This window comes from Argopecten irradians, chromosome 8 (genome assembly GCF_041381155.1).
Source record: "Argopecten irradians isolate NY chromosome 8, Ai_NY, whole genome shotgun sequence".
Lineage (NCBI taxonomy): Eukaryota > Metazoa > Mollusca > Bivalvia > Pectinida > Pectinidae > Argopecten > Argopecten irradians.
In genome coordinates, this window is record NC_091141.1 from 36,052,050 (window position 1) to 36,077,368 (window position 25,319).

General features: G+C 34.1%; 3 protein-coding genes across 7 annotated transcripts in view; all 3 read right to left on the reverse strand.

The window, feature by feature from the left end:
- Positions 1-94: 94 nt before the first annotated feature.
- Positions 95-2,607, reverse strand: LOC138330238 (protein NATD1-like). Its single transcript, XM_069277704.1, has 3 exons — positions 2,230-2,607; positions 1,485-1,612; positions 95-774 (listed from the first exon to the last, which is right to left on the reverse strand). The coding sequence occupies exons 1-3, from the start codon at positions 2,450-2,452 to the stop codon at positions 652-654; spliced, it is 474 nt and encodes a 157-aa protein (XP_069133805.1). The 5' UTR covers positions 2,453-2,607; the 3' UTR covers positions 95-651.
- Positions 2,608-2,825: 218 nt separating this feature from the next.
- LOC138330237 (uncharacterized) lies at positions 2,826-6,278 on the reverse strand. The gene is made up of 2 exons (XM_069277703.1): positions 6,134-6,278; positions 2,826-4,904 (listed from the first exon to the last, which is right to left on the reverse strand). The coding sequence occupies exon 2, from the start codon at positions 4,890-4,892 to the stop codon at positions 4,140-4,142; it is 753 nt and encodes a 250-aa protein (XP_069133804.1). The 5' UTR covers positions 4,893-4,904; positions 6,134-6,278; the 3' UTR covers positions 2,826-4,139.
- A 12,228-nt stretch (positions 6,279-18,506) lies between these two features.
- The window catches only part of LOC138330240 (myotubularin-related protein 13-like), a 79,681-nt gene continuing 72,868 nt past the window's right edge, over positions 18,507-25,319 (reverse strand). For all 5 annotated transcript variants that reach the window (XM_069277709.1, XM_069277707.1, XM_069277706.1 and 2 more), the window contains one exon: positions 18,507-24,925. In XM_069277709.1, coding sequence (XP_069133810.1) covers positions 24,836-24,925 — 90 coding nt within the window. In that variant the 3' untranslated portion in view covers positions 18,507-24,835. The remainder of the gene's footprint in view (positions 24,926-25,319) is intronic.

Below are 25,319 nucleotides of genomic sequence, written 5' to 3' on the forward strand. Positions count from 1 at the left end.
AACCAATCAAATTCGAATCGTTTTCTTTTTTACATTTGATAATTTCCTAACTAAGTAATTTGTAGAAAACCTACATGAACTGACAACAATGAACTGACAACACACTTATACCAACAAAGAGTCAATTGCAATATGGAGCATTCATTTAATCAATCATACAAGTCATTGCTTATCACTCAATTTTAAGATACATGCAGGTTATTACATTGTAAAGAACAAAAGAAATAAATACACAATACAATATCATTACTGTATAACAATGAATATTCATGAGTGCTTCCTTTGTGATTTGAAGCTTTCAAACCATTTAAAGAGTAGAGATGATTAACATATGATTGAACCATTTTTGTTGTTTGTTAGTGTTTTTGTGGTTTCCTAACAACTTCATAAATGGCAAGCATCTCTACATAACATTTTATGTTGTACATTATTCCAGTCCTTTCTCACTCTCTTATATTTCTACCAGACATATAATTTTTTCAATGCAAGCACCATATTATTTTATGAATTCAAAACTAAATAAAATTGATTCAAGCAACCAAATTCTCATCTACCAGGTATTAATTACCTTAGAAAATACTAAAACTAGTAGTTCCCTTTATTGATGTTGATGATCTGATTTTAATTAGTCTGGTGTCTAATTAGGAAATTTTATTCATCCCAACAAACAAGATCCCAAACTCGAGGTAGTCGGGTCTCCTGAACGTAATGGTGTAGATAGGTACAGCTCAGCTTCATTTTGGCATTCTCTGCTGCAAAGTGTTCAAGCGCTGCCTGTGCAAGTAAATTAAATGTAGAGTGAGCCAAAAATTAACAAAATAATTATTATATATCAACTCTTAAAGATGCTCCACCGCCTACAGAGCATAAATGATATTCATCATTTGAACAATAATTGGTGTTTAATCGTGTATATTTATGCCTAATTAACACGAAAAATGATATAAAATAATTTATTTCGCCTTTGTTGCATGCGCAATCAGTACAGAGGACTTCATTCCATATAGGATATAGTGCCATGGAATTTTTTCGGGATGCAATTAATAATTTTTCATATTTTTAACTTGAAATAGAAAGGATCTTTAAATGGTAAACAAATCATATTAGTTCTGTAAATCTTTGATTGCTTATCTTGTCATCTGTGTCAGACACTTTCAGTAGATCATTCACCCCTGAAGACATATGTAGACTTGCCTAAGTGGTGAATGGTTTAATAGTATCTTATGTGTACTACCTTTATAAAAATAACCAAAGTTCATGAACTCAAAATCTCTTAAACTTTAAGAGACTATTTTAGTTATTTCAATGCACATTGTCAGTAGCTACTGTCAGAAAAGATATCACCTTCTAAAAAGTCAATCAGAAGGGGATTTCATGAGAGTATTGAGTATTCAATCAGAAATCAATTAATTATATAATATAAATACAAAACAATGGATAATCAGACACAGTATGCTTTTATATTGGGAGGTAAATTGTCTTGCCTTTGCCAGTATCTTTGCTATGCCCTGCCCTCTGTAGGCTGGGGGTACCTCGGTATGATACAAGTCTACAAAACCAGGCCTGATCCAATCATACTCCAGAATAGCAGAATCCTTTCTCCTTTTTCCATCTGTGTACATGCAAAATATACTTTTATGATTGCCATTAAATTTGGAAATTATTATTTGGGTCAACCAAGGACAAAGTCCTAATTATCTATCAAGATATTATAATGTTCAAATAAAATCCTTTGCTAACAAATGACTTGTTTTTAAAACAACTATGGTTTTTGGTAATCAACATCATTGCACAAATATTTAAGCTACAATATATTGATAAAACAAAATCTTCATCGACATAGTTCACAATTTCAAATAATAAATGAATTTCTGTAATATTTTTTTTTAATTAAGTACATGTTCGAAAACCTAAAGTACCACATACCACATATCTGATTACTATGTTTTTTCTTCACAAAACATTTCATATAAACCTGCATGACACTGTGTTACACATATGGACTGATGGATATCCACATGTCTCATATAACATTAATCTAATAATATTAGACCTCGATATTGAGAAACTTCTAACGGGAAATATCGACACGTAATGATCAAAAGTGTCTTGTCGTGCTAAACCTCTAACATTGTTCTGTTGTTGGAGTAATGTAATATTTTCAGTCGTGTAAAAAACAACTACATATCGTCAGCTGATAATGATGGTAACCGTTTGACAATAAATTACCCAGTTCTATGTTAATGTAGAAGCATTTTTTCTTTTTGTCATGTCCTACAATAAACGGCATGTCGCTGTCCTTGTCCGCTACTGTCTCTGGCGACTGAGGACCGTCTGTAGAGCTCGCCGCACCAACTTTGGTCTGGCTCATTGTCAACGATGGCTGGCAACGCGTCAAACTTCGGCCTGTCCCGAACGTTGGTAAGAATTTGATTAAGTTTCTGTGAGACATTGCATGTCTACAATAAACAGCACAAAGGAAGTGTTCGATCTGTTAGCTCCAATCGGGTTGTCAACTAGATAAAATCCTCATTTGAACCTTATCAGCTGACAGACGATTGATATTCAGGTCGGTTCGGTTACTACCGGAAGTTATGATTTCTAGTAAATGTTACTGTACTGAAGCTGTTATATAAAAGGGTTAACAACCGAACCAATGTCTAGTGATATGAATTCGTTGATTAATATTAGTATAAGTGGTTATTTGGTTAAAATTTTCTTTAATAGTTGTACACATGGAAAATATCTTATGCAACAAGTATTTGTGTACCTTCAGCTGAATGGTTTTACAATTGTAATTTTAAAATAAAACGCAGATTTCAATACACCGTGTGGCGTTCCTCAGGGGAGTTTATTAGACCCTCTTTTGTTTTATACAAATTAAACCTTGTTTCATCATACAAACATTGCATTTGCTTATTTAACGACATGAAATACAAAAATGTAAACAAATAAAAAAACAAATGAAAAAATAAAATAAAATCCTTCATTATTTATAACAGGTTGTTTTATTTCGTAACATTTTTTACAGTTCTCTGCATGCCTCTTTCTCTCGCCCTCATTAATTCAAACAATATATACAACTAACAATGTTAACATTAAATAAATATATACACAAAGTCGCACTAATTTACATTTGAAATTTTTCTACTTGTACCACGAGAGAAATTCATATAACCAGAGACACAAACAAGCAAAAAGCGTCTTCATGTAGAATATCGAAACAAATTCATGAAGACACTACTTCTTACTCACAGGGACCTGGCACAAGTTTTTAACCAATATTATTATACTAATACTGTTAGTTAGAAATACGTGCCAGGTCCATGTGTTCTTACCTGCGTATGTGAAATTGTATTTAACACAATTTTATTTACAACTTATCGCTGAAGGAAACCCTTGCTAAACTATACATTTGTATGTGAAAACGAAACTAACAAGGATTTAGCCATGAACAGCCCAACAATGTAAAATACGGTTACACGGAATTCATATATCGTAGATGAGCAACATTTAATATTAAAATAGTATCATATTCCTCAGTTGTTCATTGGTATTACGCTGTACTACATTGTATTCGACCGGAGCTACCGAGGGGAGATAAATCACATTGTATTATGTGTAATACCCGATGTCGTTTAGGTTGCATTGTATTCAGTCAAATGTTACGTTGTATGTGCAATGGGACATACTGTTGGAATTTCATGGATCACTAAAGTCCGTGTGTAATAAATAGTATTATACATTTAAATGAACATGTCATATACAAATTCTAATTCGTATACAATTTCAATAATAGTTAAAGCTTATAATTACACATTATACACTTCAAGTTACAAATAAAACTGTCAAATGTTATCCATGCGTGATATTACGACAGTGAAAGTAACCACTGGAATATCGAGGGTGGTGCATGACTGTAACAAAAGCTTTGTTCAGTTACGTCATCATGAATCTTCCACAATCTGGGGTTGTTATGGCGGGAGATTCCCTGGTGTCCAAATTAGTATTTGGAAAGCACTAAGACTTTAATATATCATATTTATGTAAGTGAGTATGATACAATAGCGATCATTTATGATCTTGAACAAGTCTTCGGCGCGGCAGTAGATAATCTTACGCATGCCCAGCTGTCACAATCACGGTTGTCGTTCCTGAGTGTGTAAGAGGAGATCGCGATTCGATTGTCTGTTCGTCCGTTTACTCATATTCTTTAAAGCGCGCCTCTGTCGTCGGATCTGCCATGACTTTAGGTGTATACTACTCTGTCGAGACAGACTTATAACAGATCCTTTCAGTTCATCTTTGTTTTCCTTTTCATCTTCGTCGCTTGAATCCGACAGTGCCGAGTCGAAATGAACAGATCGGGGACGGGCTTTTGGTAAGCACTGTTCCTCGGGGATATTCTCATTCCATTTCTCCTCGACGCTTTCTAAGATACTTTCCGACGAACTCCTGTCTATTAGGGCCGAGGTCTCGCTTTCATGTCCGGTCATCCGATGTTTATTTGCGAGCCATGGACGACGCTTTCTCCAGATACGCAAAGATCTGTTCTGTATACTATCGGTACGTGAGAGTGACTCCAAACTGTCGTTCATGGACGAATAACCGCCATCGGATAAACTGAGAGAGCTGTTTCCGACTTTCAATTCAGACTCAAAGTTCCATGACAGTTGAGAGGCGGATGAAAGTGGTCGTTTTGATCCTTGAGTTTTCTGTTTGAAGGCGGACTGTCCGGGTTCGGATACGACGGACACTGGACGGACCTTTTTGTCCGATAGATCTGTTAGGGAAATGCAGGATACGGTTTGGACAGGTTCCGGTGTGGAAAGGTCCTGTACGCTGTAGCGATGGTACCATCTGGATCGCAAGGCATTGAGGAAAAACGCCATGGCAACTTTCACCTGGAAATATAATAATATGTTTTTATAAATTTATTTTAAATGATCTTAACGTCAATGTACATCTGTATGTGATAATTTGTAAACTTAACAAAATGATAAGATAAACCATATGCACAGAATGCGTGAATAAATTGATTAAATTATTAATTAACCAGTCAATCAATTAATTAGTTAATCAATATACCAGTCAATTAATCAAATTATTGAATTGATAAATCAATCTATTAAATAAAATAATTAGTTTATTTTAATAGGCGTAGTCGTGTTGTTGTATTGGTGTAAAAACAAATAAGGGAATTCGCATCTCAAAAAGACATGACACATGCGAGAAAATTCATTCATTTCTGGTTCAAAACGGTTACGTCAAATACCCTATATAAACATACAAAGATTAACTTACAAAAAAATGTCATCAGAAAGTTATTATTAGGAAATTGGAATTTGTTCAATGTTTAATAACCGACAATGACCTCCTAATCGGTCACGCATTCTATTTCCTATGTTTACTCATCACATACCCGGTTTTACCGTCATGCTTCAATGATTTCACCTGTGTGTACTATTTTATAGACCGAAAGCTTCAGTTGGGGTTTTCCATATATTTATATCAAGTATATACCTAATTTGGCTAAGTCTGTTATAGATCTCTCGTGAAAACCTTTTTTTTTTCATATTTGAACACATTTTACTGTATCAAAAACAAAAGGATCGGACATCATAAGCCGTGTCCTGTTATCACAATACAAAATACGCAGAGTCTAGTTTGACAAAAGTTATTCAATTTTACAGCAGCTAAAAAAATAGCAAAAATGACTTTATCGAAAAAATATATATTGTGCTAGAATAAGTTGACGTTATATTTACTTCCATTTTTCAGCGAAGAATTATTTCAGAGTCATTAGATCTACATGCAGATTGTTAGAAGTGTCATTTTCATATAAAGACATGTACAGCAAATAACTGGGATATCTTGAGTGCAAATACATGTATATAACGTCACTTTTAAAATTACAAGAGGTTATTGTATAATGTGTTATATCGATGTACACAGAAAGAATATAGCATGTACATTTGTATATACGCGAAGGCAAAACATAAACAAATGTTTGATATCTATCGATTAAATGAAACTATTTAATACATAGATGAAATATGATATTGCAAATAAGTTACTGTGTATTTGCAAATGACAAGAAATACAAAATATTATTTTCATAAGATATACTTACCAATTTGTGACTTTGTTTTAATAATCCTTAAGCTCCAATGTCCACAACCTTTAGCTCTGTTTCTTTTCAGAACTTTAAATGTTTTGGTGTCCGACATTTGTTTATATACCCAAAGGTTATTGTCATATGCAAATTAGATGTAAGTGTATCCTATGGTGTGTTCTGACGTCACGAGATGCGGGTAATTTCCAATATTGACTCATAATCATACGGGCACTTGCTGGGCCGCTGAGTACAGGTAAATCCCCTGATAGGACAGACTACCTGCCCTGACCAATTCGCACCTGACCGAAGATAATTTGACACCATAAAATAGTTTAAGTCAATATTCAAACCACAAATCCCCCGTTAAAACTTCACCTGACGTATCTACATAAATCTTCACCGACTTGTGAATATCAGCGTCGCAATTTTAGTAAAATGTCTTTATTTTCAAACGAAAAATGAATACGTCTCCTAAAACACATGTGATTTTAATGTTTAACCATGTGAAACTCTATATTTTAAAATTGCAAACCATGACCGCGTGCATGCTCAAGTTATAGAGTCTTAAATACAAAACATATTGTTAGCATACATATATATATATATACGTTACATGTGGTAAATATGCGCCTTTTAAACATTTGTCTTTTATTTTATCAACAACTTACGTATCATTGAACAGAACAAGGTTTATGTTGCAGAGTTATTTAATATTGGAGTATCTGAAGAAAACTTACCGACCTATATTGTACAGTCAGCACCCTGTAATGTATAACTGTCTACGTGGATTTCGACTCGCGACCCACAGGTGCAGGGCTTGTGGTACAATGTCGGACACGTTAACCACTTTTGTCCTGTATTTTGTTAGTTTGCATATTTGCGGCCAAAAAGCCGTTCGCACTGTTACATGTATTATATACAAGTAGGAATTATTATTGGAATGTTGATATTTGTTACGTTTATTTCTGTAATATCTGCAGAATAACAAATATAAACAGTTTCAACGATGCATACCTCTACAATCATTTCAGGTTAGAATCGGTGCCATGATAGCAAAAGCAGGGAAAAGGAAAAGTAATTATTAAAACGCTATATAGCATATCCTGTGCATTGATAATTGACAAAACGAAACATTATTGAAAAAACGTTTTATCTTTTGAAAAGCATTTAAAGTGAACAGTCGGGCAAGGATGGCTAAAGTCGGTAAAAATGGTGTGAATGTATCCAGTATAATTTCTTATGAAATGGAAAAATAAAATCTCTCGTCAAAATCTGTCTGCGTACGAAGAAATTATTTTAAAGTATGGAAATTCTACAACGTCTTCCCGGCTCACTATGTCCGTGGTTACATTTCCACGCAGCCTCGCTTTCAAATCTTTCAATTTTTCTTTACTGGTCAGAACTGGGAAACTAAGCAGAACTTGGCCGTCGTATTAATATGTGAGAACTTTTGGAAGGCCAATGAACGCATTTAGACTGGTTTTCTTTGCCCGACTATTCACTTTAATGATAACGAGATACATGTATGTTTAAATGGCTCCAAGATCCAATTCCGAATTGTGCACAATTTTACAAATATGCTTCATTAAGATGAGATGGTTGAATTGAATTCTATAATGAGGAAAAGACACCCCGACGGCTGCAGAAACCAGAGAAGCACGTTTTATTACGTCTGGTCATACTAGATAGAGACTGGAAGTTGCTGGTCTGCTGCTCCGACATATCTAAATAAACGCCGCTGTTTGTAAACTTAAAAACACGACAACACAATAGAATGGGTAAAATAGTAAGCATGACGTCATTTCCGTTTTTGTAATGCCAGTTGACAGCTATTTAATCGGGAATTAAATCAGTGTATCTGTTAAAGAATGTTTAAATAGCGTGATTTGAAAAATGGAAACTTCCGCTCAAGTTTCGTAACCGATTTCACGTTCAATTAGTGCGCGCGGCCGAATAATTATTAAATATCTCTTTTCAATAATTAATTTTGAATAAAAGTTAAAGGCCCACTACCTTTCCGGAGCAAAATTTAAAGGTTTCTTAAAAACATTAATAACAAAAGAAAATATATATCGATGACTTAAGATGAGGTTACAACACCAAACATTTGCAAGATTTCCTGTCTAATGTACGATAACAGTGGAAATTCATTTCGCTGTTTTGTCGTCTGGCGCAGTGATAGTCAACTACCGCGCGGCATTTAGGACGACGGCGGGAAACATAAAACGACCCGCGTTATGAAAATTAACATTTTATTTATTCTAATTAAACAGTTCTGAAGGTGATGATAAGTGTGCTAGTAAACGTATAGCTAATAACTTCTGCGACTCTACAAAATTATTGATCTCGTGTTACATTCCTATTTCAAAAATTAAAAGCCGTTTCGGAAAGGTAGTGGCCCTTTAGTGTACGAAGCAGAAGAAGGTTTTCTGCACCAATAGATAGCTCGCTGACCCCGGGTACTTGACCCAAATTATAAACCTCAGGCCAATTGTGTGTGGTTTTGAATGACGTGGGATGCGGTAAAGAGTTGATAACATATGCTGCCATCGCTATGAGGGTGGGGCATTTGATCCAAGGCGTTTCTATGCATGGAAACAAAGCCCTATTGAAGGCATACCCGTTAACAAACTCGTCAAAGACCACAATAAAGTTGAAGTATTTTCAAAACAAACTCGTTTTGTGGCTTTTAAACGGAAAGACATTATTGGCTATGTGGTCAATTCTTCAAAAAGAAGAAAACGTCTCGCGGCGTCCTTGTCAACATCATCAAAGTGAAGCGAACGGCATCCATATTTTATGAATGGTCACTTAGATTTCTGATATTAAAAGACCAATTTACTTTATGCATTGACCCATCCACCAGTGTAGTCTAAATTTAGATAACTTTCATTTTTGACGGAACTACGCATCACTTTTTAACTTTCTCGACTAACTGACTGACCACTAATCCGAAAGTTTCCGCTGTTAACAGCCGATTCTTTAAAGGCCGATTTGGCATTAGAAACTTTCGGATTAATTTACTGCGTACATCTTAACTATTAAAAGTACACTTGTCAGTAGCCTATTTATGAACTGTAGTTTAAATTTAGGTTTAGCCCTTTTGAACAAAACTACACAAAATATTTCAACTTCCTCAATTATCGCATGTTCTGGTGTTGTTAAGATGTGTCAAGCTATTCGAATATCATATTTTTATTGTTCATGATACATAAAATATTTTAACTTACAAATTACTTGGTGTTACTAAAATCATAATGATTAGTTTGTCGTAAGATGCAATTTCATCCCGATACCATCAGAATGCCAGTAATGTAGAGGTACACATTGCAGACTTTCACTGTCAGAGGTGAAGGTATTGTTGTCACAAAAACAGGAAATATTTCAGAAATAAAAAGACTGATAATTTTCAGAATGAGTAGACAGTTTTCGCATATTATTATTGCATCATACATAGATCACCCGATGTTGTTTATTTTGACAAATGTTAAAATTAAAAAAATGAAATCCTAGACATGTAAGTCATCATTCGAAAAAGGTACCAAAAAAGGAAACGGAGTCACAAAATAATTACAACACATGCTCAGCACAAAGGACTCTACAGTTAGTACAATGTACAAGGTAAATAAGAAAATTTCTGAAAGAGCTGTTATCTATTTGACCTTCGTATAACATAATTGTGCTTCCAGATCACGTTTACAAATCAATTGAACTTGTCAATGCGTCACGCACTCTTCTCAGATATTCTGCATTTGCATATGAGTTATCTGCCCTTGTGGGAGGGGTTAAACATTCGAGAAGCACTGTCATCTGGGAACAAGTCCGAAATACCCACATATAATACGAGTAAGCGACGTCTGTAGTTCGGTGATTTATCTCCATTGCCATCAAAAAGGACGTATATTTACATTCTAAAATTTTTACTTATGGATTTGAAACTTAATGATATCATACAGGGTATTAAAATATGTTACTTGAGAGGAGGAAGCACTAAATAGCATTGGGGGGATTTCAATTTTGTCTTTTAACTACAGTGGGCATGCGTTTGTTGACCTAACAGTATAATAATAGTCCAATAAAAGGGATTTTTATAAAGAGTAACACAAAGACTGCATATGCACATGGGAAGAATCTTTTTCAGGCTTCGCTCGGGTAGTGCCTACATTGTATGATATTTACAAAGCATATTGGAAGACATTGAACGAGAACAATAGTTTGTTTTTTTATTCATATCAATGAATGTAACGGACATAATTGTGAGATGTCTTTTTAAGTTTTGAACTTTTTATTTAACAAAAAATATGGAAAACTTAACGTTTAGGATAAGTGTGTATGAAACACTTTTTATGTATAAAGCATCGTCCTTGATATTCCAGAGGTTACTATCACTGTTCACATCTACCACTGGACTATATCATAACAAAACTGGAGGCTCTGTATGCGACAACAGAAGTGTCGTCTCTGAAGACTGTGAGAAAGTCTGCTGTGTATGCTACATTACTAGTCCCTGAGCAGTAACCTATGGCCACAACATTGTGGTCACCAGAAGGAAGGGGAACTGCAGCAAATTAGCCAATATTACTCAACTAGGTAAACAAAATAAAGTGTGGTTTTGACGTCAGCAGGTGGTCAAGGTATTGTTCCAATATTGACCTACTTTATCAATAAGTGGTCAGTCGGTGTAAGGTCACTGCCCACTACACTAGCTGACCACAGCCAACGCCCACCGGTTTATATGTAAATGTACCCGTTGACCCGGCGGAGGGAAGTTGTGTATCTATAATTAGCCATTGGTCAGATTTTCTTATGTCGTACAGCAATCGGACGTAAACAAAGGTTTTAAATCTCTGTTTAAGTTTATAAACAAAAGCACTGATATATATACTGTAGGTAAGGCGTCAAAAGGGCGACAGGAGGCCATAGGGGAGGATACTCAGCGGCATTGCTAATACCCTCGTTATCAAGGTAGTAATATATATCATAAAGCACAGTGTCACATCAAACGAGGTTACACTTCTTCAGAAATTGTTGGAATGTATTTAAAATGATATGTACATGATTTGTTTATGATACCGCGGCGAACGAGGGTGGGAGCCAAGGTGCCCCATTTACAAATGTGGTTTTGGGGGATAGGGACTGTGGGCATATAGTTCTCAGCTGGGGGTTGTGTGGAATGGAATGGAGGGTGCTGTGCAGAGGTTGCAATTAATAGCTTATAAAGAACAAACAATTTTTCAGACTTGTGCATTTTTTTGACTGAGTTTGTTTTCTCAACCTTTGAGTTACTTTAACCGGTTAACTCGAACTCGACGGGGGCATATGGTATAACGGATTATTCCCAAGTTTACACGAATGTACAGTGAAAAAGTTCGGTCGAGGTCAATCGAAGCGATAAACTAGTTTGAGTTACCGAGGTTGATCTATATAACATAAAGTCCATACCATGTTAATCACTGACCGCTTACCACTCCTCCTAAAATAAAACCTGTGTTGTTTCTTCTTCTTCTTTATTATTGCAGTTGAATTATCAAGGTGAAATGCCCAATAAGAGTATGCATTCATCAACGAATTTCAATTCTTGACGGGCATACCTTTTTAAATTGTAAAAGATAAGTGATTGAAACAGGATTTTGTCTCATCTCAACTAATTTCACTGAAAATGTAAAACATGTTCATACACATTTAAAGAAAAATAGCAGTAACCGCTTAATTTGCATTTACATTGCGTACGAGTACAAACATATATGTACCTCGCATTGTCGTCAAATTGATTGTTTTGGAAGCAATCTTACCACAGCATACCAACGTCGGCTGAATATTTCAACGAAAACAAAAACAAAACTTATGACTAAACCTTGCCTGACTTTGTTGACTTTCTTTTTGGCCCAGTCGATCTATCATTGTTTCGGGAAAATGGGGAATATTGATACCCAGGAAAACATAATTAGAGAAGACGATCAAGCTATGGAGATAGAACTGCATGAAAACGAGCAGCAATTCATCCGAAGTTCCATAACTTGAAATATCATTTAATTGAGAATGGAATTAGTGTTTAAATCATCACTCTCAAGATTGAAGAAAATATGTTAAGAACTTAAGAAGATGATAATTTAACCAGCAAAGTGTTTTGACGGTTCTCGACCAAATAGTTATAGCAAACTATTTGGCCGAGTTTACGATGAAAAGGTGTCCACGGTCGTGTGTGGGATGACTCACGTGTGATAAAACATGTCCCTACCCCTATCGGGCTGACCAGCCATAATGTACGACCCCATATACAACATCACCTGCCCTTAGGTCTCTAATTTACACCCTATTAACATATACTGGAGTGTCAATAGGGGGTCACATTTACACATTATAGGGTGCTCCTTTGAATTTAGCCATAGGGTTTTTCCATGTATAACATAGAAAGCATTTTGTAATTTCAAGATTATTGGTGATTTTACGTTTTACGTCAATCTGTTTTAGCACCAAGTGTCACTTATTCGACATAAAGCGTCACGCCTGCTTTCAAAACAGCTAAAATCAGTTATGTTGACAGTGTTGCGTTGTTTTTGACAGTAATGGCGACAACTTGGCGTCAATTTCATGACCAAATGACGTTATTATGACAATTTAGCGTCAACTTTATAAAGCTAAATTTTGTGATGACGACAATTTTGTGCACAAGAAATATTATAGTACAAATAATCTCACCATGTCTCCCTCGTTCCGACCTACAAAGACAGGGTAAGATTATTAACAAGACAAAACATAAAATGTTCTCGTTAAGACTTTATCAAAGCCTATATCAACACCGTTGCGCCAACAACATAGCTCGTTAGAGTCTCGATTACAGTGTTCGTTTGGCCTCTTAACTAAACGTCGTACTGACGGCAGTTTAGCGTTATCTTCACGACGGAGCGTCATATTACGATAGTGTAGCGTCAAGAACAGAGTCAAAGGTCGTAATAGTGACGCTTAACGTCTTAGACGATGATAGAGTAACGTCAATGTCACAACGAAGTCGTTATGATGACGATGTAGCGCTAAGTGTCGTCGTAACGTTAGACGTAGTAATGATGGTCAACTTTGTAATGACAACTATGGCAAGCCAATTTAACATTCATTGAAGGAGCAAGGATTATCCCGTATTTAATCGAATTATATAAGATATCTTATATAATTATATAAGATATCATATATATGTGAGATATCTTATATAGATATAAGATATCTTATAAAGTAATTAAGATATCTTATAAAGTATATAAGATATCTTATAAAGTATATCAGATATCTTATAAAGTTTATAATATATCTTATAAAGTATATAAGATATCTTATAAATTATATAAGATATCTCATATATTATATAAGATATCTTATACAGTATCTAAGATATCTCATATATCGTATGAGATATCTTATAAAGTATATAAGATATCTCATATAGAAATTAAATAAGATATCTTGTATAAGTATATAAGATATCTCATATAGTATATAAGATATCTTATTTCATTTTCTATATAAGATATCTTATATCGTATATAAGATATCTTAATTAATATATAAGATATCTTATATAATTGAAATCTCGTTGCTATATAAGATATCTTATATAGAATGAGATTTCGTAACATTTAAAACCAGAAACTAATTTCCCCCTCGAGCATCATTCGGAGCACTTCGGATCACATCTTAGAATCGTTCGCAATGACAGAGATGGCATTGAAAGAGAGAATCAACCGTTGTTTGGTTGTATTCAACGATGTATTGAAAACACAGAAGCAGCTAATTCCCATCACTCTAGTTGTCAATTCGAACATGGCGACAATAAATATATTGGCTATAATGGTGACCTACACATGAATACTTTTGTCTCGTTCAACCAAACGCTTGATACTGGTGCAGCATGCGAAGCCAACAAGAGTCTGGCTGAACAAGTAGTAGTATACTGTACAGCTTTCTACGACTTCCGGGTAGGGAGACTTCATTTCTGGGCCTTTGCTGAAATTTCGTTCCTTTATAAGATATCTTATAAAGCAACGAGATTTCAATTATATCAGATGTCTTATATATTATATAAAATATCTTGTATAGATAACTTAAATGAGATATCTTACATACTTTATAAGATATCTCATATAGGATTAATTAAAAAAATATATGAGATATATCATATATTATATAAGATATCTTATATAATATATAAGATATCTTATAAAGTATATAAGATATCTTATATATGAGATATCTTATATCTCAATCAAGATATCTTATATATGCAGTGAAATTAAGGATCGACATTGCTCTTTGAATAAATGTCATGTTGGTTTGCAATAGACAACAGCTCTGCTTTGACATTTATCTTCATATAATCTTTGAATCATGCCGTTTGGTTAAAGTGTCCACTCTCGTCCAAACCCAATGGTGCTGCGACCACACATTATCGGCGTGATCGAAAAGAAAGGTCGATTTTTGGGAAGAATGTCGAAAAGGCGAAATGGCACCGATTAACGATCGTACGAAAGTTTTTATTTTAAACCGATAAAGATGTTTCATGTAAAATGAACTGCTGTACAATGTAGTTCATTTAGTGCAGATTGAGATGCTAAAGGCCGAATATTACTAATGTTACTGAGGCAAAAAAGAAAAATTCAGGTCAAACTGTTATCTTAAAATTGAACATCGATTCTTTCTAAATTCATCAAGCTAGTCTAAGTTGTGTTCCAATTTGTCTATTTCTAATTTATTTGTATTTTAGTATCAGTAACAATTTTAGAGATGTATTGCCTCTTTATAAGGTAAATAAATCCCATTCATTTTGATCTAAGAACATTTATTTAGTTTTGTCGTTATGTAAAATCAAGTATTGACCCTATTCTCCAACACTACTACGCATTTGAAATAATATCAAAATATACAATTCGCAATTTTTGTCAGATTATTGTTTTGTTTTTCAATATACAAAACCAAAGTCGTCACTTGTGTGAATAAATTATAATTAAATCCTCTTAACGCATGAAAAGTCATGGACCGTAGGTGTCACCTTGGTGAACACCGGTGAATTTTTGAAACAATATGATTGTGTTAAACCGTTAGACTTCGTATTAATTACGTAGATACTAGTGGACTACGCTTCTGGGCGTCTGAAGATGCAACATTACTGTTAGGTGATGGAAGAACTCTTCTAAAGTTTTAACAAGAGGTCGTTAAATAGTTTGACTTGAACATGAAATTAATCACTGGAAGAACCAGATGATGCAATCTATCCCATGATGCCACACTAATATGTCGCACCACAATTCATTTTCTATAGAGCTTGTTCCAAGAAGAAATGTGACATATTTTAGACATGACGGAATTAATGTATATAAACAAGTCACGTAAATACCGGGTACACATACAAAGACTATTTGAACTTGTTTTGAATTCCTTAACTCAGCATTCTTTCCTTTTTAATATCTAATTCTGGATCACTTCCGAACACCTGAAGCCCCGACCTACACAGTTTTGGTATTTCCATTACTTAACCCTAGCGTTAATGTCGATAGTATAAAGTTGTAGCCGATCTAATGGCAGACAAAGGAACATTAGTCATAACATTGATTTGTCGTGAAATGTCGTCCTTGAAATAGATAGCATAGGTTATTCCTTAGCGGGAAAACATTGCGGTTAAAGTTCACAAAACAAGAAAAGTGCAACTTGTGTGAAGTGTTTGTAAGCAGAAACATTTATGTATATACATTGTAGATATGTTTCTGATACAAGTACATCGTGCCTAAAATATTTTTTCTTTGTGAGACTGAAGCGGTGCGTAAGCCAAAACGATGAAGTGGTGGATTTTTTAAAGGGTGCAACCAGCTAGAAAAAAAGATTGTCTAAAAAATAAACGATATCAAAACAGAGTTCCCATCCTTGGGCCTCCGGGGCGATATTACTGCTAGTTTTTCATTGGAAATGTTCTAGACATGGGGACGGGATTCGATGTCCCCGTTGCATGGAGCTACATCAACATTATATTTGATGGACCGAGTGTTTTTCTTTCCTTTGAAAAATTGATTTTGTTTTACTCACTGACCACAAAAACGCGATACTTCTTTTATGTGTTGATTACATTTTAGATAGATTAGAAACAGCGGCTGTTTACCTAGACACCTTAAAGCTTGTCACGCTAGTACACAACAATGTGGGACCACCAACATTATGTAGCGTATAGTTTAAATGTGTGCCTTAGAATAACATTATCTATTTATATTTACTAGTATTTAAATTAAATACTATCCAGATCGATGATTAACGGAAACTCAATTTTAGACCATGGAAGACATTCCGTACATAACTTGCATTACACTGCCCTCCAATAGTTGTGTTACACATGAATATTTGAAATATACATAAAATATAGAAATATAAACCTTGTTCATAAGTATATGTGATTTATCAATTTATTTATCTTCTCTAACTCATTAATTTATTTTTCGAGAGTTTTTTGAGAGATAAATTGTCAACAAAATTTAACATATGTAACAGAGCTTTTGGAGGACAGTGTATGCTTAAAGGGTTATTTTCTTGAACTATAACCATACAATTTCATTCTGTCTGCAGAGTTTCAATTAGTTTCAAATTATTTTAGATTATGTAATTTTTGCGACCAAGCTATCATGTCTTGCTAGTATTTTCTGCTCGCATAAATTTCATATTCTGATATCATCAGAACCGATAGATTGAAACGAAGGGAAGTAACTCTGAAACTGACAATATGAAACGAAGGGAAGTAACTCTGATAACGGCAGTTGATCGAGACAACATATGTTTCATTGTATCGTTAAAATTCATAATAAATTCCCAAAATTTCGTTGACAAGTTTCCATCGTACCTGGTCAAAGTCAATTTCCGAGAAGCAAATTCTGAAAGTTTCAACCTAGCTTGAACGGCATTTTCTCAAGATATCTGTCATCAAGTGTCACCGTGTGCCAATTATATATATCCGGGTCAGGGGTTGGGGTCAAACAGGACTTTTTACAAATGATCCTGGAGCAATAAAAACATAAGAAAATTCAATATTTTACACTGTTCTTTCTAAGAGAATCGGACTAAATACCCTTGGAAGTTGACTACACATCTAAATTAAATTCGTTGGCAAATACCAAGTTCACAAGGGCATGCTGCATGTTTTCATAAAATACATACATAAGTATGTAATTGAGGTCTCAGTCCAGTGTGAAACGAAGGGAAGTAACTCTGATATCGACAGTGTGAAACTAAGGGAAGTTACTCTGATATCGACAATGTGAAACTAAGAGAAGTAACTCTGATACCGACAATGTGAAACTAAGGGAAGTAACTCTGATACCGACAATGTGAAATGAAGGGAAGTAACTCTGATATCGACAATGTGAAACTAAGGGAAGTAACTCTGATATCGACAATGTGAAACTAAGGGAAGTAACTCTGATATCGACAATGTGAAACTAAGGGAAGTAACTCTGATACCGACAATGTGAAACTAAGGGAAGTAACTCTGATATCGACAATGTGAAACTAAGGGAAGTAACTCTGATACCGACAATGTGAAACTAAGGGAAGTAACTCTGATATCGACAGTGTGAAACTAAGGGAAGTAACTCTGATATCGACAATGTGAAATGAAGGGAAGTAACTCTGATATCGACAGTGTGAACAAGGAGTATCTGATAGAAACTAAGGGAAGTAACTCTGATATCGACAGTATGAAAAACTAAGGGAAGTAACTCTGATACTGACAATGTGAAACGAAGGGAAGTTACTCTGATACCGACAATGTGAAACTAAGGGAAGTAATTCTTTTATCTTCTCAACCTTAGAAAGCCTAAGCTACATGACTATATTGATTTTTTAAAAATTTTTTTTATAAGTTTTAACATACTATTAACAGTCAGTGTCCATTAAAGACGTGCCAGAAAATTGCCAGGTTTGTTGCTGGAGGAAAGCCAGAGTATCCGCAGAACAAGAGGCCCAAGAGGCCTTGACGGTCACCTAAATGCTGATACAGAGAGAGCATTGCAAAGTTGGTTCAAATCTGTAAAAAGTATTTACAAATTAGAATAAACTTAAATAGATAAATACTTTTTGAAGTTGAACCTTCGTATAAGAATTTTTATTTTTTGTTATTCATTTTGATAGTTAGTGTATTATGTTACCAAACCTTATGCTTAAAATTCCAATTTGATCCTAAATGTAAATTGTTTACGAACACACGATGGACGACGCACGACAATGGACAAAAGGCGATTAGAATAGGTCACTTGAGACTCAGGTTACCTAAAAACCACTGACCAATAGCCAGTACCTAACAACTGCCTCACATGGATTTCCTTGTTACTATCTCTACAGAAAAGCAATAAACACAACAAAAGTATTTTTTTCTCAAAAGTCATGTCTTTTATTGCACAGAGTCAACAAAAATTATTTGCAGAAGGTAATGAACACCTAGAACATAATTTGGTTATAGAGACAAAACATTTCACAACACATGTTACATGATGGTTAGGGGACATCGTACATATGTACAGCATGATTACACATGTGTGTATTATAGTTAGGTACACCTTCAGTATGTGTGTTGTACACATGTGTAAAAATACATCACTAAAGATGTATGTATATACAATACACATGTACATTTTACATATATCCATGATGATTACACAGGTGTATAAAATATAGGTACTTTACGTATGTGTGTGGTACACATGATGTTGTACACTTGTGTAATTGTACATCCCTAAAAGTACATGCATGTAAAACACATGTGCATATGATGTATATACAATGCATACAAACACTTCATAGAGGCACACATACATTAAGTTCATCATACAGGTATACATATAAGTTATGTATTAGACACATGTGTATATGAGAACACATACATACTCATATACCATGTACAGGTATAAACGTACATATTGTACCATATACAGGTAAACCCATGTGTCTATTGTATTTTATTGTACCCGTATGTGCTTATTGTACATTAGTACACACATGTTCAATTCACATGCTTATAGAGTACACACACGTGTTAATATGTTAAATGTAAGTTAATGTGTTTATGTAAATGTATACATGTATAGTAGAGCCACACATGTAGTCTGAATTATTCTTCTGTTCTATTGGCTTTTTATATTATTCTTGAGCCGTTCATAAAAAGGTCAATAGATTGCAAGAATAATTCGGACCACACATGAGCGCACAAGTTATGTAAGTACAGGCACATATGTATAATGAACCGACCTTAACAAACTCAATAATATTTCTATCAAACATTTGAGACAATGCTTAATGTGTTTATGAAAGCAGAAGGCGAGTTAAGCAGAAAAACCTTGGTATGTACAATACCGCAACTTGTACGGCAAAATGCATAGAAAATAGTTGGGTTAGAAAGCCGCCGGTAAAGATCTACAAAAGTATCGTACTCTTTCTGTAGCTCAACCAATTCACTTCAACTCTCTCTCTATTGTAATGAAGAATTACAATTTCATGTTTGGGAAGCATTTCTTTACTGAAAGACTACGAAAATGAATTAACAGGTAACTATCTGAAATTTCAGTTTGTTTATGAAGATAACAAATATTTAATGTAACCCTTATGGCTAGAGAGAACTTCTCTTTAGCTTGATCGCTTGAGCGTCAGACTAGTAATCCAGGTCCCAGGTCCCGAGTTCAATCCCTGGCAGAGGCAGGTATTGTAAATTCTGCACACCGATACAGCGTCATCAATAAAATATGCAGGAGATATACATTAAATTATTGTATGTTCCTAGAATCATTAGTATTTACTATAATTTGGTAAATGAAACTGCTTCTTATAATTTTGTAGATTTTACATTGATTTGTTTATGAAGACATTACTGGCCAAAATGTATACCAATCAGATTTGGTATAGCAATGAAAATATGATGCATGATAATCAGCGAAAATAGACTGGAATCTCTAGTAACTCTCAGAACAATCGTGCACTACCGATGTTGGTATATTCCATCTTTGCACATTACAGAGTTAGCTCCCTTGCTGGTAAATATCCATTGTGACATCAATATTTTGTGGGCGCAATTCATGTTGTTTTTCCTGAAAAGTATGACATTACGCTCGCAAACATATGACGTCATAACCAATACCTACCCGCAAGGGCAGATAACTTTTTAATATACAAATACTGCATAGCCAGTAATTTTCGCATTTATTTTCGCAATTTAACAGGAAATTTGTGTGGTCAAACGAAATATCATTTTCAAAATAAACAAATATTGATAAATCATATGTAGAAATTCTTAGATCATATTACGAAATTTCGATTTTACTTAGATTTTATTTTATTTTCTCTTTTAAGTCAAAATTACTGAATTTTTTGTTGCGCGGAAATCACCGGCTACACGGTATCTATAAATCCATTGTTTACATAACAAGAGATTCACTCGATGAGTTGGAGTATGATAACGAGGCTTGGTGTGGTGATGATTTGACGTAAACACACACGACACAGAATATATGATATAAAAAAAAACGAAAGTAGAAAATATGGGTTTTATCACAACAACATATAGTAAATATAAATGCATAGCTCTAGGACTAAAACTTCAAAACAAGCATAACGGACAGGTAGACAAAAGCTGTCTCGTAAGTAGCGAGGTTTGAGCCAGCTAATTAATACAAAAGACACGGTCATGGCGATATATTTACAACAAACAAAGTGTCAAGTGTTGGTGACTGTACAAATGTCCTATTGTGTGCACTACATAAATACGTAATGAAATATATACAAGTAATACTAGAGTTCAATGAATTACCGACATCGTTTTCAGTACATTCACTTGTATATCCCGTCACCCGACTTTCGACAATTTAACGGAAAGATATCTCTCTGTCAAAATTTTCCTCAATGTGTGGTGTTTTGGTCATCAGAAAATCCTGCTGCCCAAGAGACAAAGCACAGAACCCCTGTTTATGCTCTCTGTATTAATTATTATATAGTTCTTCATACTGGTTCACATACTGAACATGGACCGAGGTTCTGTGTTATGCTCCTTCAATCTCTGAAACAGCCAACTTGGTACAAAGATGTTGTTGCCATCAAGTTATGTACAAATTGACTAAAATTGTAAAGCTTTATATGTCAAATATTGCCGCTGCTATGTTGCAAACATACCAAAAACTGTCCAACAGTTCAAGAATCAGGTGTAGGGTGCAAGTTATCAAATTTTTAAAGCAGTTGTAATTGATGGCAGTGCAAATGCTTAAGGACATTTCTAGATTTATATACACAAAATATTTTAGATGTACATCATGAAATAACAGCTCACCAAAATCAACAACTTTTCTTATTCCCTTCAAGACCAAAAATTTAATTCTGTGGATATTGTTTTTTTGCATTAAACAACATGTTGTCAATTTAGCAATATTTCTACCGATGTAACCGTCAACAGCAACAAAATTCTCAGGAAAAGATAGAACTTTCACAGAAAATCCATGAGCTTCATTCTTAATCTAATTGTCCAAAACAACAGGTTGTTTATTTTCCCAGTAATTCATTATTGCCAAAACGACATGTCACATTAATTTCTTTAAAACAACAATGTCCTCCCACAAACAAACAACAGGTTGTTTACTTACCATCAATACATTAACCTCCCAAAAACAACATGATAGAATAAGTCGGTTACAAGATACCAAAATTATGTTAGCGAAGCTGTTGTCCTACCTTCCGATAATTGTGGCATCATATTTTGATGTGATATCTTGATGTCATAAATGTCGGACAGTGCGACTAATCGTACTTGGCCCACGTCATTTTAGTATATTGATACCTCATCATCATCACCTCAGCGATAATTCATTTACATTATATTGCTCAATATATATTCAGCAAAGATTTAGCATATTTTAACAATATAGTCAAACTAGTACATTGTATTTACAAATCAGCAGACTTTGGTTTATGGCATTTATAAGACATATAAAATGTAAACTTTAATTTGCTTTAACGATCAACAATTTTCTCAAAAACTACTGAAAGATGTAATTTCAATAGCTTACACCAGAAAATACTAAAATAAATTTGTAACGAAAATTTACGAAAATAATCTGCTTGTTAACAAAAATGAGAATTCTTTGGTCGAAATTGATGTCATGGCTCACTCGGTGACATTAACATTAAATGTCTACTGCACTGCAATCTCATATCCTAGACACCCCTCAAGATACGTTATAAAATGGTTGGAATAGTTCATTACATAAATCTAGGGGTGAATAAATCAAGATTGTATTTCTGTTACTATAATAACAATTTCAGTGATTTTCAACATGTGATGAAAGAAAGTAGCTATTACAGACTTTACATTTTGAAATAAGAAAAAAAAACCCGGGATTCTAACTTTTCTATAACTTTTCACTTGGTTATATTAAGAAATCAGCAAATGTCCTAGATTAAAAAGGTCTTTTAAAAGGCAAACATAATTCATTCAGAATGTTTCTTACACATATTGCTAAAATAAATGTCATTTCATACAAAATTTCATTTAATAAAATATCGGTCCACATTATTCTAAAAAAATCCTGGTACATCTTATATCAAATCCTCCCAATATTTTCCGAGTAATATATAATGATATAAAATCTTTTAAGTTCCTTGACTAGAGATAAAAAATTTGATGATATTACAAAGACTACACATTAAGTTTCTGACAAATCGAAACGATAAATAAATAAAGTTCAATACTGTGCATTATATTAACATGACAACATTAGTCAATATACACCCTGTTACTGACGTTAATTAAAAGAAGAGGTTAATTAGTGGTGTTGTCACAACAAATAAAGATGTATTATTAAAAAATCACCCATAGATTATTAACATTGTTAAAATGGTCTGTTTTAAGGTGTTGGGATAAACTATAATATTATAACATATTGAATCAGTAACGAGAAAAGGTTTACTTAAGTTACCCAGTGATAAATTACTTGACTCTAAAATTAATTACCCGACTCAAAAAAAAATTTTTTTGATCATTTTTCTACACCAGAATAGAGTTAAGAAATAGTACCATATCAAATATTAAAAGAAAGAACAATTTAAAACATTACAACAATTTCTTTTGCCTTATATCAACAGTTATTCCAGAAATGTTAATCTTATTTAGATAGATATCAATGTAATAAATAAACTTTATGAAACATATGAACGCTGTTAGTTTGAAAACTTATCATCAACTTCAGAAGTTTGCCATTTTATCAATTTTGAAGGACATTAACATGACAGATATACTGAAATAACAAAAAATTAGCTATTGCCTTCTTCAGAATTACAAATCAAATAATTAAATTAATATAATTATGAAATACTGAGAGAGATTTCATCTATCATTACTGCTCTTTTTGTCATAACACCATCTGCCAGTTAAACTGCAGTATAGCATCATGAACTGTGCAAGGACATAGAAATATGTACAAAGGGCAGACAACTCTGGGAAAGGTACATAACTCTACACAAGGGGAAATTACCCCACGGTTATTTACAATGGTGAGAGAATTTCAAGCTAAATATTAACATGTACATCAGTATCTACAATAAAACAGGGTCCTTTTACAATAATTAAAACACTGGTACTATCGCATTAAACTTACACATGTCTGTACATTAATTTATTGAACTACATGTGGCGAAAAATGTTAATTATGATTATAATTACATAAAAATGGACAAAAACTGTCATATTAAATGATGATGTAGTAAAATAATAAATAGTATGATGTTGTGCAAATTACAAACAGTTGATCCCCCGGTAAAAACACATTTAATTCGCCCTAGTATTCACACATTTCTTCATACACACATTTTCTACAAACGCAAACTCACTAAACATACGACTGGCAGACAACAGCCATATCCCACATTTACATATTAGAGTTATCTGCCCTGGCCCGTGGGTATTGATTATGACGTTATGTTTTTGTGAGCGTTACGTCATGAACATCTTTCAGGGAAAACAATGTTACTTTTGTTCACAAAATTATGACATCACAATTGATAACTACACACAAGGGCAGATAACTCTGTAATATGCAAAGACAGAATACCGTTAACATCAATTAAACATGAGGTGAGTTTTTTATTATCAGTCGTTTCCATTGGCAGTATCAGTGACACACAATGACAAATCAGCAATTCTTCGTTAATTCAAATCCGGATGATTTTAAAATTCATTAAAAGTTGTTTGAATTTATAACTTCAAATTCATAATAAAACTTTCAAATTAATGAATGTACGTTTGACACCACTGATAAGAAATTGCGGTATTTTGATACGTTAGCAAAAAAATGTTTGTATGGTTAGGTAGAAGACATGGTGCAGTGGTCAGTCTGTGGTCAGTTTGACCTTTAGCAAGGTCATTCACTCCTTTGTTGTCCCTCACAACCATATTTTGTGACCAAGGTCCATCACAACACTTAACAACACATTCTAACCCACGTCTGTTGTACACAACACTCAATTTGCTTCGTCTGCCATTCTCTATCTTGTATCATGACGATAAAAAACAGTAGCCAGACTTTTTCCATCCATCATTATAAAGTTCCACCTCAAGAAGTTTTATTATGACATATTCATAAATATTAATAACTGTTATTCCGCCTGTAAATATTTAATTGAACACTAGATTTGGAGGCAATGACGTGAATTCTAAGCAAGCCTTCATATAAAGCTATGTATCCGATCGATCCACTCCTGTGCAGTTTTAGCGTCAAATGCCAGGAAGTTGTAGACCCGGCGAACTGTCTTCAGCTGAAACGAAATCAAAGGTACATGAAAGCGACGTCCTGACTCCATATGAAATTTGTTCAGGTCAAGACAGGAAAGGACTGAACAGAATGAAACAGAATGGGATGGGACAGGATAGACAAGGGAAATAAGACAAATCCTCCTCTCTTCATTCCATAAACAAGAGGCCCAAGGGCCTTAACGGTCATCTGACTATCTTGGCAATAGCTGTATAGGAAAATAATTAGATATGGTGTCATGGTAGCCATCTTCAATTTGGGATCAACCAGAGATATAACAACACTTTGGCAAGATCATATCAGTCGCATTTCATGTTTCAAGTTTCAGTTAAATTGCACTGGTAGAACTTGAGAAGAAGTTCAAATGTGTTTTCAAGATGGCATCTGTGGCAGCCATC